The sequence below is a fragment of the Aulonocara stuartgranti genome (genome assembly GCF_965226115.1).
Source record: "Aulonocara stuartgranti genome assembly, chromosome: 3".
NCBI classification, from domain to species: domain Eukaryota; kingdom Metazoa; phylum Chordata; class Actinopteri; order Cichliformes; family Cichlidae; genus Aulonocara; species Aulonocara stuartgranti.
In genome coordinates, this window is record NC_138941.1 from 66,606,290 (window position 1) to 66,619,461 (window position 13,172).

Below are 13,172 nucleotides of genomic sequence, written 5' to 3' on the forward strand. Positions count from 1 at the left end.
TGGTTATACTTTACGAGAACGGATGACAATAGGGCAACTTACACTACTTGCAAAGTAGATACTTCATTTAAGGGAGGAAACACTACAAATTTGCAAAAGCATTTGCTCACAAAACACGCGATAACCTTAAATGAATGTCATGTTTTAATTCTGCTCCAGACTCGTGAATCTCAACCCAGCAGCAGCGGTAAGGTTTGCACGTCCTCTCCCGTTAATGTGGCAGGTAAATAATCAACTAACAGTGTCTATGAAGGTTCTCAGTCATCCAGGTCATCGTAGTAGATCAACTAACAGTGCATATCATTATTTTACATTTACAATTTTTTTTCCCGGGGACCCTGTGACACCCCATTGAAGAGCCGTAGGCTGTGGATCTCTTAAGGATCTCTTAAGATCTCACTGTTGGGTTTGTAAGGCCAGGCTACTCCTAAATTTCTATCTTGTTCAAATAGAAGATATAAAACAAAGTTCTAAGCTAATCGACCTTAGTGTTCTCCTTTTTAAAAAAAAAAAAAAAAGAATCGATAAAGAATCGAATCGTTAAACAGAATTGAAAATGGACTCGGAATCGTGAAAATCCTATCAATACCCATCCCTACCTATGACTCTGTACCGTATTTTCTGGACCATAAGGTACATTGTCGATGAAAGGGTCTGTTTTCATACATAAGGCGTACAGATTATAAAGCAAATTAAGAGAAACAAAACAGTCAGATAAGTCAAACTTAACTCAGCTCATTCTTCTTGCTTCCTCCTCATTCTTCTTGCTTCCTCCACTTCCTTAACATTGATTCATTAATGCTGAATTCTCTCTGCTCTATTCCCATATTATTGCAGTATATTAATGACTAACCTCGTATTGTGGATGGATTATCCCAGTTGTTCTCCTGACTGAAGTTTGGTCCGTTTACAGCATCCTGCCATGCGACTGAATTTGTCTCCAACTATCAGGAACCTTAACGTTAACTTTTACAAGTGGAAAAGTGTTAGTGTCTCACATCGTCACACACATCGTCTCACCAGCAGAACCAGTAACACCAGTAGAACCAAAACACACACTGATTAGAGCAGGGCGATATGGCCAAAAATATTTATCACGATATATATTTGAAAATTTGCGATAACGATATAACTGACGATATAATTGATGCAAGACAAAATACAACTCCACAACATTACTAGCGCAAAAAGACAACCTTCCATTTATTTTCACTTAAACAAGAAGCTGGTTTTTATGTACATTAAAGCTTTATAAAAATGTAACAGTGCAAATGCAAATTCCTTGCTGAAAGTTTAACCAAAAGGCATTTCCAGTAGAAATGGGCTGACATATACTGAGCATAACCATGTATAATATCCACTGAAGTTAAAAAGAGGTGCTTTGCAACATTAAACTGCAGTGTGCAGTACGTATTTTTCGGACCATAAGGTGCACGGGATTATAAGGCACATTAAGCGAAACGAAGCAGTCAGATAAATCAAACTTTATTCAACTCATTCTTGCTTCCTCCACTTCTGTACCATTGATTCATTAGTGTTGATTTCTCTGGCAGCTGCTCTATTCCCATGTTGTTGCAGTATATTAATGACTAACCTTGTATTGTGGATGGATTATCCCAGTTGTTCACCTGACTGAAGTTTGATCCGTTTACAGCATCCTGCCATGCGATTGCATTTGTCCCTAACAATCGGGAACCTTCATGTTAGATTTTATCAAGTGGAAAAAAGTTAGCGTTTATCCTCCAGCTTCACCATGGTTATGTTATGCTAACATAGCTGTGTCGTTAGCAATCACATAGCACATCATTATATACCAGCTAGTCCAACTTCAGTAACCCTACAAAAGTCACTGCTGTTTAGTTTTCTGTGTTCATTTATGGTGGAGGTGGTAGCAGAGCTGTACGTTTGAATTTTTTCACAAATCTCTCAGTCACAACATATATATATCATATATATATATATCAACATGGTATATCATGTTTAGGTGGAAACTAGTGAGCTAACTTCCTACTAACTTCTAATTCCATTAAATTTAATAAATTTTGTTTTCATGGGTGCCTGGATGTTAAACTTAGTTGTTAAACCTGGTAAAGCACCAATGCTGATCATTTTATTAAAGATGAAAGAATCTAGACAGTTTTTAATCTCAGTGATTCAGCAGTGTTCATTTGACTTTGGGACCTGAAGCGTAAGGAGTTTTGGACCCTGATTATACGGCAAGGCGCCTGACTACCAGAACACAACCAGAATTCACACATAAATAAGATTTTTCTGAAAATTAAAAGATTTTAACTGCCTCTTATTGTGCGGAAAATATGGTAAGTCAAAAAGGCCACACCCTTAATACTTTAAACTGAAGTCCTAATACAATTCAAATAGGCAAGTGGCTTTATATTGTTGTGGTTTACACCTTTTCTTGGCAATCTATATGCACAAATCTAGCTAAAGATAAAAAAATAAATAATTTAAATTTTTTAAATTGTTTTATTAAAAAAATAAAAAATAAAACAATTATTAACAGTTGGGCTACAACAGTTGTATTGATGTATAGCAACTTGAAATGCTCCCAAAAATGGCTCCACAGCATGTAAAAATATAAAGTAAGCTCTGGCATTCTTGGTTCTATGGTAGGTCTTAAAACTTTAATACATACATATACATACTATACATCAATACAACCATTATAGCCCAAATTTTAATAATATGTATGCATTAAGTGCATAGAAATTACCGTATTTCCCGGACTACAAAGCGCACCTGTATATTAGCCGCACAAGCTAAAATCAGGGGAAAATCCTGTTTTGTACATACATTAGCCGCACCTGACCAAAAGCCGCAGGTGTTTCAATGTTGACTTATCATATGTAAGAGAATATGCACAAAGCGAATTGTCAGGAAAGAGATGGCTGTTTGGAGACATCACTTTTATTAATATTTTGAAAAACAAGTTATGGGTACATATTTGCATAACTTTTTAGGTATATGTACAAGTAGCGGTAATTACAAGTACGAAACATGTACTGTGCTTCATAAATGAGTAACAAATGTAGTACATAACAATAACCTACAGCACACCAGAAAAATAGATTCGGACTACCTTTTAGGCTCAGGTGCAGTGACACGGCTTTAACAAGAAGAAAAGTCAGTCATTCACCACCATCTTCCCCAGTGTCGGATATGAACAGGCTCAGGATGGCTTCGTCATCCACTCTCAGCTCCTTTCCTTCGTTGTCACTTTCAAAACCAAAGAAATCCTCGTTGTCAGTGTCAGAGTCGAACACCCTCAGAAGGGCCGTGGCGGTGTCCTCCTCTCCATCATGCAGCAGTCCAGCCCTTTGAAATCCGTTGGTGATCATGGATGTTTTCACACTTTTCCACGCTGTCAGAATCCACCGGTGGAGTTGAGCATAACTTGCTTTTCGCAAGTTTATGGCCGCTTGTCATCCACGCCTCCCGCTGAACGTGTAGCGCTACTTTGAAGTTTGTTTTTCGCGCTACTTGTACGGCACTATGTTGCCTGGCGGATGGACATGTGACCAACATACTACTCTTGAACCCCGATGTGTGTCCGATCACATGCCCTTCCGCCAGGCAACGTAGTGCCGTACAATAGCGGAACAAATAAAACAAATCGTCTTACGATATGACAAAAATCATGGACAATCCATAGAAAAGCCGCACCTGACTAAAAGCCGCAGGGTTCAAAGCTTGTGCAAAAAGTAGCGGCTTATAGCCCGACAATTACGGTACATAAATTGCAAAAATGTGCAATAAACTACATAAAAATTGAAAATCGTTTTTGTTTTTTCAACATATATTTCTACTTAGAAAATTTTTTATGAGGCTTATCCCTCAAAACCGTAAAAACAAAAAAGTTGCACAAAATAGTTTCCCACCACAGGAAATTCATTTTGAGTGTCTTCAGAGTTTTATTTTTGAGATACACCAATTTTTATATAATGCAGGAAAAACTAAAATAAATATTGTAATGCAAATTTGCAAAAAAAACGGCATATGCATCAAAATAAACTATTTCCAGCAGTGCAATTTGAGTCCTAAGCATCCCAGAAACGATACAGAGAGTCATAAAGTTAAACATCACTTTTAAAAACACCAGTATAGGCTCTTAAGGCCCTGATGGTAAAAAAAAAAAAAAAAACGACATTTCCGCAAAATGACGTCACTTCCGGTTTCGGGCGAGTCATGGCAGACATGCGATAGTTCACGCTGATGGATGTAGGAAGTGTTATGAACAGCTGATCAGATCAGAAAAGCGTGTTTCCGAAATATTATGTTTTTGTTGCTGCAAGTGCTTTTTATGCAGTTTTTGCAAAGTTATATGTGGAAGGAAACTGTGACCTAGGACAAGCTGATGGCATAAGATGTAAGTACAACTCCTCCGGTTTCATATGCAAAAAAAAAAAATTGCGCTAACTTATGTGGTTGCAGTGCTACCAGGATTTAAAAATAGTTATGCAAAACAGAGCGTGCCCGCTCCGACCGGCTTTAAATGGTTAGGTTAAAGGGTTAAAATACAAAATATGAGTAACTTTATTCTGTTCCAGTTACCGTTTAAAAATGTGGTATTTAGAATACTGTTACTTTTTTGAAATAAATGGATTACACTGTGGTACTTTCCTGTTTCATATTGTGGCAGATAAGGCCTGTTTCGGTTTTGTTTGACAGCTGCGTTCTGTTGTTCCAGGCAGCAGCGTTACAGTTGCCATGGTTACAGGTCTCTGCAACTGTGTTTCCTGGGCGAGCGCCTTTTTGTTGTTGTTCTTGTGCTAAGCTAAAAGGCAGAATGCTACAGGTATAGCTCTAAAGAATGTAGCCTCATGGGCAGTGTAGTCCGTGTTGCAGGGAGAATGGACTACCATACCCGTTATGGGTCTGTGAGCGTGAAGAGGGAGAAAAAGTGGAGTGGAAAAGTACGATCTGTCATCGAGCAGAAACGGGAGCTGGAAGCATGTAAATATAATAATAACCACTGCAGCCAAGAAGCGTGCCTGACGAGCCCAGTTGTAAGTAAGCTATTAAGACTCGACTGTACACCGTGTTCGTATTTTCCTCCGAAACAATAAGTTCCGTTGGAGAAGCCTTTCAACGCCTCTCTCTGTCTCTCGCAAGCAAAGGTGACCCACACAACAAAGTAGAGCTAGTTTTCGGATCTGAGCCCAACACGAACCCAACATGTTAGTCAGAGGTCCCTTTACTACGGTTCGGAGCCGCGGACCTTCAATAATAGTAACAAATCACACAGCAATAGTAAATTCACATTGTTTACGCTGTGTGATGCAGATTCACTGACAGTTGTTGTTTTGTAGAGAGAGTGCTGTACCATGAGTGACTTCTGTTGTGCTGTTGTTGAACCTTGAGGCACATTGTAGCCCCGGCAAGTGTTTTAATAAAGAACTCCCCCTACTAGCTTGGGGTTGAATAACAAGCTCAATCTCTCTCTGTGAGCTTCTTTGTTAAGATTCCTCTGCATGCTACAATATTAAGTAATCCAAAGTACTCAGGATATGTTGCTGTCATTACATGGGACCAAAAGTGGTTCACCTGTATTGACCAAGCAAATGCATTCTTTTGTCTCCCACTGCATGAGTCACTCAGAGACATTTTCTCATTCACATACAGAGGCCGGAAATTCAGGTACACACGCTTGCCACAAGGCTTTGCACTCTCACCAGGCATTTTCAGTCAGGTGCTGAAAGAGGCACTGTCACCATGTCAACTGCCTGATGGTTGTACACTGATACAGTATGTTGATGATCTTCTCATTGCAGCCCCGTCAGCAGGGGCCTGCAGTTGGTCCGACCAGAGGTAACATTTCTGGGCCGAGTGATCGCACACAAATCAGTGGGATTAATGAACACACACAGAGACCAAATTCTGACACATCCAAAACCAAGAACTGTAAAGGAGTTGCTTTCTTTTCTTGGCTTGACAGGTTACAGCAGGCAGTTCATCCTGAACTATGCCGGCAAAACGGCCCCTTTAAGGGACCTGATAAAGCAGGCGGGCGTTCGAAATCTTAAGGCTGAATTGCCCTGGACGCCGGACACAGAGCCGACGTTCATTTCACTAAAACAAGATTTGTCAAGAGCCACAGACCTGGCCACACCTAACTACGATGAGGCGTTTTCAGTACCGTAATGGAATATGTTACAGAATAAATTTTGGGGCATGTAATCTGTAATCTGTAATGGAATACCTTTTAAAAGTAACCTTCCCAACACTGTTTTCTATTGGTTCAAAGGCCTTTGTGTTTGTTGTCTCTGGTTAACAAAAGCTAACACCTCTGCAGTTGTACTATTTCCCATTTATTATTAAAAAACATGGAATTTAAAACATTTAAAATTCCATTCATGTCAGTGACGTTCTTTGATTTTCCAGCTGCAGTTTGCTCATCAGTGAGAACAGAAGACGTCTATTATGGAGAAATCATCATCAAAGACAAGAAAACCAGATCAAAGATGAGAGGTAAAGTTGCTCTTCTTTGCATCATGTCTACTGTGATGGACCGAGTTGAAAAACAGGAGGAGTCTCAGGAATTATTAGAAAAAATATAGTTTCCATTTATTTAACCCCCCAAAATTATATTTACAAACGTAATAAATGTTGAGCTCATAAAAGAGGTCAAAGAAACAAAACTGAACTCATGCAAAGACTGCAAACTTAACAAACCAAATGACTGCTACAAACAAACATAACTGACCTAAACATGAAATGACATACAAGGGTATATATAATGGCTGATCAGATCATTGTGACACATGAGGGGTAACAAACAAAACACAATCATAAATCACAAACGATGCAGTACAATCTAGTTTGTTAATAAACTAAACACCAAAGAAGAAAATCAAAACCCCATTAAACCCTAAACTCAAATATTTAATTAAATACAAATACTTTGTTTTTAAAGTAAAGAAAACACACATTCTCCCCTTCAGCAGGAAGTGGTGGTGTGGTCCAATAATCTTCCTTTTCATTTAATGGTTTCAAACCCTGGCTACCATCTTTTGTCCAGCAACTCCCAGGGATGATGGCAGGTAAGAAATAAGACAAAGGTTAGTCAGAAAGCAAAGAAATGAAGTAGTATGAATACATAAGTAACCTAAATGTGCGCGCTTACAAATAGAACAAATGTATCCAAACCAATCAATAAAGTTATTGGCAACTAAAATGAAGAATGAAAATACAAAAGTTACCGACTTTAGAGTGTGGCCACGGGTTTGGCCATCACATCTACTGTCAGTTTAACCCAGTAAACAACCTAGCAGCAGCATTTTAAATAACCTGTAGGGCAGGGGTGTCAAACTCAAATACACAGTGGGCCAAAATTCAAAACTGGAACAAAGTCGCGGGCTAACATTAATACTTATTGAAAAAAAAAATCTTCCTCCAGATATAAGAATGAATCTTTTCTTATGGACTCAAATAAGTTTTGCTGGAAAACTGAATATGGAACAAGCAAAGCTTAATACTAAACAATATATATATTAGCTGTATAATACCAGTAGGCCATCTCTAATAGTATTTTGGTATGGCTTCGCGGGCCAAATGTAATTAGGCTGCGGGCCAAATTTGGCACGCGGGCCAGAGTTTGACACCTATGCTGTAGAGGATCAAGGAAATATTTACTGAGTGAAGAAAAAAGAATAGGCGTTGATACAGGAATGAAACTCAGTCCTCGGTTTCCCAGTATTATTCAGCATAAAAAAAACCCTCTTCGGAAATTATTGCTACACATCGTCATCCAAGGAGGCCCTGCCAGGGTTGATCAAGCCCCAGAGTGTGTGTCACTGGTTTAGTTAAATTGTTATTTCTCTTATTCTTTCTTCTGTTTAATTTTCTACAGTTTATTTTCTCCTATCTATTCACTGCAACTGAGAATTAATACTTACTTCTTTAGCATTTATGGAGCCTCACTTCTTCAAAGGGATAGAAAAGATGATGGAGAGAAGTAAGACAAAAGGGACAAGATAGGAGAGAGTAGAGAGGAGAGCCGGATTGGCACCTCCCCGCCGGATTGGGCTGTATGCTCCACCTCCCCACTGCCTCCCAGAGAAGGGAAGAAGAGCAGAGGGGAGAAGAGCGGAAAATTTCTTTTCACTTGTGGTTAGCTGACTGCTAAGTGATGTCAGCCCTTTTTAGCTATAGCCAGTGACTGGTCCTCTCAGCAGTGTTAGCTAGTTCTCTTATTAGCCTGCTGTTGCGCGTGTCCTCTGATCCCAATCCCTCTAAGCAGTTTTCCTGTTGTATTGGCAACAAAGCCCCTACACCCCACTTCCACCGGGCGCACCTTCATCTTCCAGTCTCTGGCCCTTGCCTCAGCTGCATAGTTGGCATAGCGGAGCTCCAATGTTTCCTCAATTGTTTCCTCCCATGGTACCGTCAGCTCAATGAGATACACAATTTTTTGGGACTTGCCCTCGACTTCTCTCCCTCCCGGACAAATGTTGATGAAAGCTGACGCTCATCTTGGTTCATGAAAGGTTGAGCATTAATGGACTTTCTTTTGCACTTAACTTTCTCTGCTAGACACCTGATAACCTGGTTTTGTCTCCATGTGTATCTGCCCTGAGTAAGGCTAGTCCTACAACTAGAGCTGGGCGATAGAACGATAACGATATGTATTGCAAAATAACTTTTTCTCGATAGAAAAATTTAACTATTGCGATAGGCCTCACCGCTCTTGTCCTCTTAAAAAAGAAAAAAAAGAAAAAAAAGAACAGCCAATCCAAATTAAGTAGCGCAGAGCCGAACCAATCACAGCCGCACCGTCACTTCACGTGACTTGTTACGTACAGCACAAGTGCCAAGCCGCACATGTGTATTTGTTTGCGGGCTCAAGAGTTGGGAGTTCGCCTTGTAATCGGAAGGTTGCCGGTTCGAGCCCCGGCTTGGACAGTTTCGGTCGTTGTGTCCTTGGGCAAGACACTTCACCCGTTGCCTACTGGTGGTGGTCAGAGGGCCCGGTGGCGCCAGTGTTCGGCAGCCTCGCCTCTGTCAGTGCGCCCCAGGGTGGCTGTGGCTACAATGTAGCTTGCCATCACCAGTGTGTGAATGTGTGTGTGAATGGGTGGATGACTGGATATGTAAAGCGCTTTCGGGTCCTTAGGGACTAGTAAAGCGCTATATAAATACAGGCCATTTACCATTTACCATTTTGGGAAGCAGCCAGCCGCCGTGCCGCCCGGGTAATGGAGGAAATGAGTGCGCCGACTAGAGAAAAATCAACCGAGAGCGTGACCGAAGGTTACCGAAGAGAAAACAGATGATGGTTCCAATGCCGGAGAGATTGTCGTGACGTTCCATAGTGTGAAGGTATTTCGGCTATTTCAAGTCAAACAGAGTTTGTGCCAAAGCAAGTCTGGAAATACAATAAATTGGTGCATGCTCAATCTCTGACTGGATGCACTAATTCGTCATTTGGCTTTTGTCAGACTAGAGTAACTGTTAAAACTGTTTGAAAAGCTAAGCTATACAACAAGGAGAGATTGAGAATTTCGTTTTAGTTCACAGTGTATTTGATATTGACAAAAGTTAGTCAATTTTGTCTCTTCTTCTGTAAAACAAACTAAGATTTGTTTTTAGAATTAATATTTTGTTTCTAAGTGGAATTGACAATTTAGTAGTCTGGTTTTTTTGTTCTATTTGGAAACTTAAACGCTTTAGCTGCTGCCTTTTGTGTAGTTAGTCTCATGTTTCTTAAGTACATCTACCCTGTTGAACTTATTATGGGAAATAAATATTTAAATCAAAACAAGCTGCTGATTATTTCACATTTTACTTACAAATATAGTTATTTGGCTTATATCGTGATATATATCGTTATCGTCTGAAATGAAAAAAACATATCGTGATATGAAAAAATCTCATATCGCCCAGCTCTACCTACAACCAACCAAGATGTGCTTGAGTGTGGCTGGGTCTGTACACTGGGGGCAGGATAGGTCCTTTCCAAACCAGAGCTTCAGATTTTGTTTAGGAAGGTAGCACATCATTTGTTACTCGTATGATGAAACTTTGTCTATTAGACTCCATTCCCCAGATTTCACTCCATGAGAGTTTCCTCTTTTGCACACTCTCCCAATTCATCCAGCGACCCTGTTTGGCCAGTGCCATGGCTCTGGCATATCTGGCTGTTTCCTCCTGTCGACGCACCTCCTCCACCACCACCTCCTCCCTGTTGCTAGAGTGGGAGCAGTGCCTCTCCCGGGTGTCCGTGAGTGACATCTCAAGCCTCACCTTTGCACATTTAAACTCCTCAACCAGACTAGGGATAGGCAATGACAGTATCCCGTCGCTATAGAGTCCAATGCTGCTGAGGCATTCAGGAAGTCCGAGCCACTTCTTAATGTAGGAGCTCACTAGCTTCTCTAGTCTATTGGTATGTTTGAGTGAGACCTCGTACATTGTCAACGACCACAGTAGTCTGGGTAATAACCCAAACTGGAAGCACCAGACCGTCAATTTCCCTGGAAGTGCAGTGTTTTTAATCCACTTGAGGTCATCAGCCAAGTTCTGCCTTAGTTTTTCTAGTTGCCACGTATCATTGAGGTCTGCATCATCATCTGCACCACCATCCCAGGCTCTTTATGGGCTTCTCTAAGACTGTTGGAATTTGTTCTCCACTGATATAGAATTGCTCAGTTGTCACCTTTCCTTTCATGATGGAGATGCTGCAAGATTTACTTGGCTTAAACTCCATTCTTGTCCATTCTGTTTTCCTGGAGCTTCTGTAGCAATCACCCAGTACATGGTTTTGTTGTTGTAATGATGGTCATGTCATCCATGTAAGCTCTAATAGGAGGAAGACGAAGGCCACTCTTGAGTTTCTAACCTCCTACTACCCACCAAGATGCCCGCATGACCAACTCCATTGCCATGATAAGTGTCAGAGGGGAAATCGTGCAGCCTGCCATAACTCCAATTCCCAGGTGCTGGCAGGCTGTGGTGGTGTTCTCAACTGTCACACAAAACTGTAAATCCTAAAAGTAGATCTTGACCAATCGTGTGATGTGGTTTGGTATGCTGAAATAGTTGAAGGCCATCCACAAGATCTCGTGCGGAACTGACCCAAAGGCATTGACAAGGTCTAAACCAGGGGTCCCCAATCCCAGTCCATGAGGGCCGGTGTCCCTGCAGGTTTTAGATGTGTCCTTGATCCATCACAGCTGATTTAAATGGATAAATTACCTTCTCAACATGTCTTGAAGTTCTCCAGAGGCCTGGTGATGAACTAATCATGTGATTCAGGTGTGTTGACCCAGGGTGAGATCTAAAACCTGCAGGGACACCTGCCCTCGTGGACTGGGATTGGGGACCCCTGGTCTAAACAGACCACGTGATGGTCTCTTTGTTCTTTCTTGGCAGTTTGAATCTGGTGCCAGATGACGCTAGCATGCTCCAGGCATCCCGAGAAGCCCGGGATGCCGGCCTTCTGCACTGATGTGTCAATATAGTTGTTTCTTTGCAACAAAGTAGATAGTCTTTGGGCCAAGAAACTGAAGAAGATCTTTCCCTCTACGTTCAGCAGGCTGATCTGGCAAAACTGGCTGATGGATGAGGAAATGAAATAAAGACATGGAAATGGAAAAATGGAAAAATAGAAAACCAAAAAAGAAAAGTTTACATATGACAACACCTACAATCCTAGGTCTCTTGGTGCATACTCAATCATCCAGATAAGTAAATTCCAAAAGGGGTTTTATGTTTTCAATGGGAGAATGTTTTGTGTCTTGAGTGAGTGATGAAATGTTTCTCCCATTGAAATCTAGTGATGTGCAGATCGATCCTGAAATATCAATTCCTCCGATACCAATCATTTATGTTCTAGAATCGATTCTCACATTAAAATATCGATATTTTATAAATTTAGAGTAAATTTGTAGTTTATCATTAACAGGAACACAGTGGAAAGAAACTATAACATTCAGATTGTCTACATTCAAAGGAACTACTTCCTCTTCCCCCTTTCCCCCTTTCATAGTCATGTGCGAAATACGGCTGTATAAATGTCTCGCAGCGTAATTGGAGTCATGTGCGGATTTTACCTCCACAAACAGCTGAGAGGTGGTTTGCGATACATGTGGCAAAAAAGTGCTCTAAGAGTGAGGTTTATTTATCGGATAAAATACGTTAAATGTCACCGTTATTATTGGCCGGCCCGGAAACAGTGGGGGTGTCCAAATTCAGAGACTGCTTCCACCTGAGGACCTGGCCTTCGCGGTCTAGAGAAAGCCGGGTAGTACGTCACAAACTCCCTCGGTGGAGTGAAACTCTGCTGTCTGCTCCTTGCTATCTAAAATACAGTGGGGCAAAAAAGTATTTAGTCAGCCACCGATTGTGCAAGTTCCCCCACTTAAAATGATGACAGAGGTCAGTAATTTGCACCAGAGGTACACTTCAACTGTGAGAGACAGAATGTGAAAAAAAATCCATGAATTCACATGGTAGGATTTGTAAAGAATTTATTCGTAAATTAGGGTGGAAAATAAGTATTTGGTCACCTCAAACAAGGAAAATCTCTGGCTCTCACAGACCTGTAACGTCTTCTGTAAGAAGCTTTTCTGTCCCCCACTCGTTACCTGTATGAATGGCACCTGTTTGAACTCATCATCTGTATAAAAGACACCTGTCCACAGCCTCAAACAGTCAGACTCCAAACTCCGCCATGGCCAAGACCAAAGAGCTTTCGAAGGACACCAGGAAAAGTATTGTAGACCTGCACCAGACTGGGAAGAGTGAATCTACAATAGGCAAGCAGCTTGGTGTGAAAAAATCAACTGTGGGAGCAATCATCAGAAAATGGAAGACATACAAGACCACTGATAATCTCCCTCGATCTGGGGCTCCACGCAAGATCTCATCCCGTGGGGTCAAAATGATCATGAGAACGGTGAGCAAAGATCCCAGAACCACACGGGGGGACCTGGTGAATGACCTGCAGAGAGCTGGGACCAAAGTAACAAAGGTCACCATCAGTAACACACTACAACGGCAAGGAATCAAATCCCGCAGTGCCAGACGTGTTCCGCTGCTGAAGCCAGTGCATGTCCAGGCCCGTCTGAAGTTTGCCAGAGAGCACATGGATGATACAGCAGAGGATTGGGAGAATGTCATGTGGTCAGATGAAACCAAAGTAGAACTTTTTGGTA

The 13,172-nt window shown here is 41.2% G+C and overlaps 2 protein-coding genes and 1 long non-coding RNA gene across 3 annotated transcripts in view; all 3 read left to right on the forward strand.

Annotated features, from left to right (window-relative positions):
• LOC309694419 (CD226 antigen-like) overlaps nt 1-13,172 on the forward strand; it is a 246,042-nt gene that overhangs the window by 34,125 nt on the left and 198,745 nt on the right. The gene's annotated exons all lie outside the window — the stretch shown is intronic.
• LOC309696840 overlaps nt 1-13,172 on the forward strand; it is a 60,301-nt gene that overhangs the window by 12,600 nt on the left and 34,529 nt on the right. The gene's annotated exons all lie outside the window — the stretch shown is intronic.
• The window catches only part of LOC309695283 (uncharacterized protein), a 28,729-nt gene that overhangs the window by 1,218 nt on the left and 14,339 nt on the right, over nt 1-13,172 (forward strand). Inside the window, exon 4 of the mRNA XM_082515810.1 lies at nt 6,400-6,486. Coding sequence (XP_082371936.1) covers nt 6,400-6,486 — 87 coding nt within the window. The remainder of the gene's footprint in view (nt 1-6,399; nt 6,487-13,172) is intronic.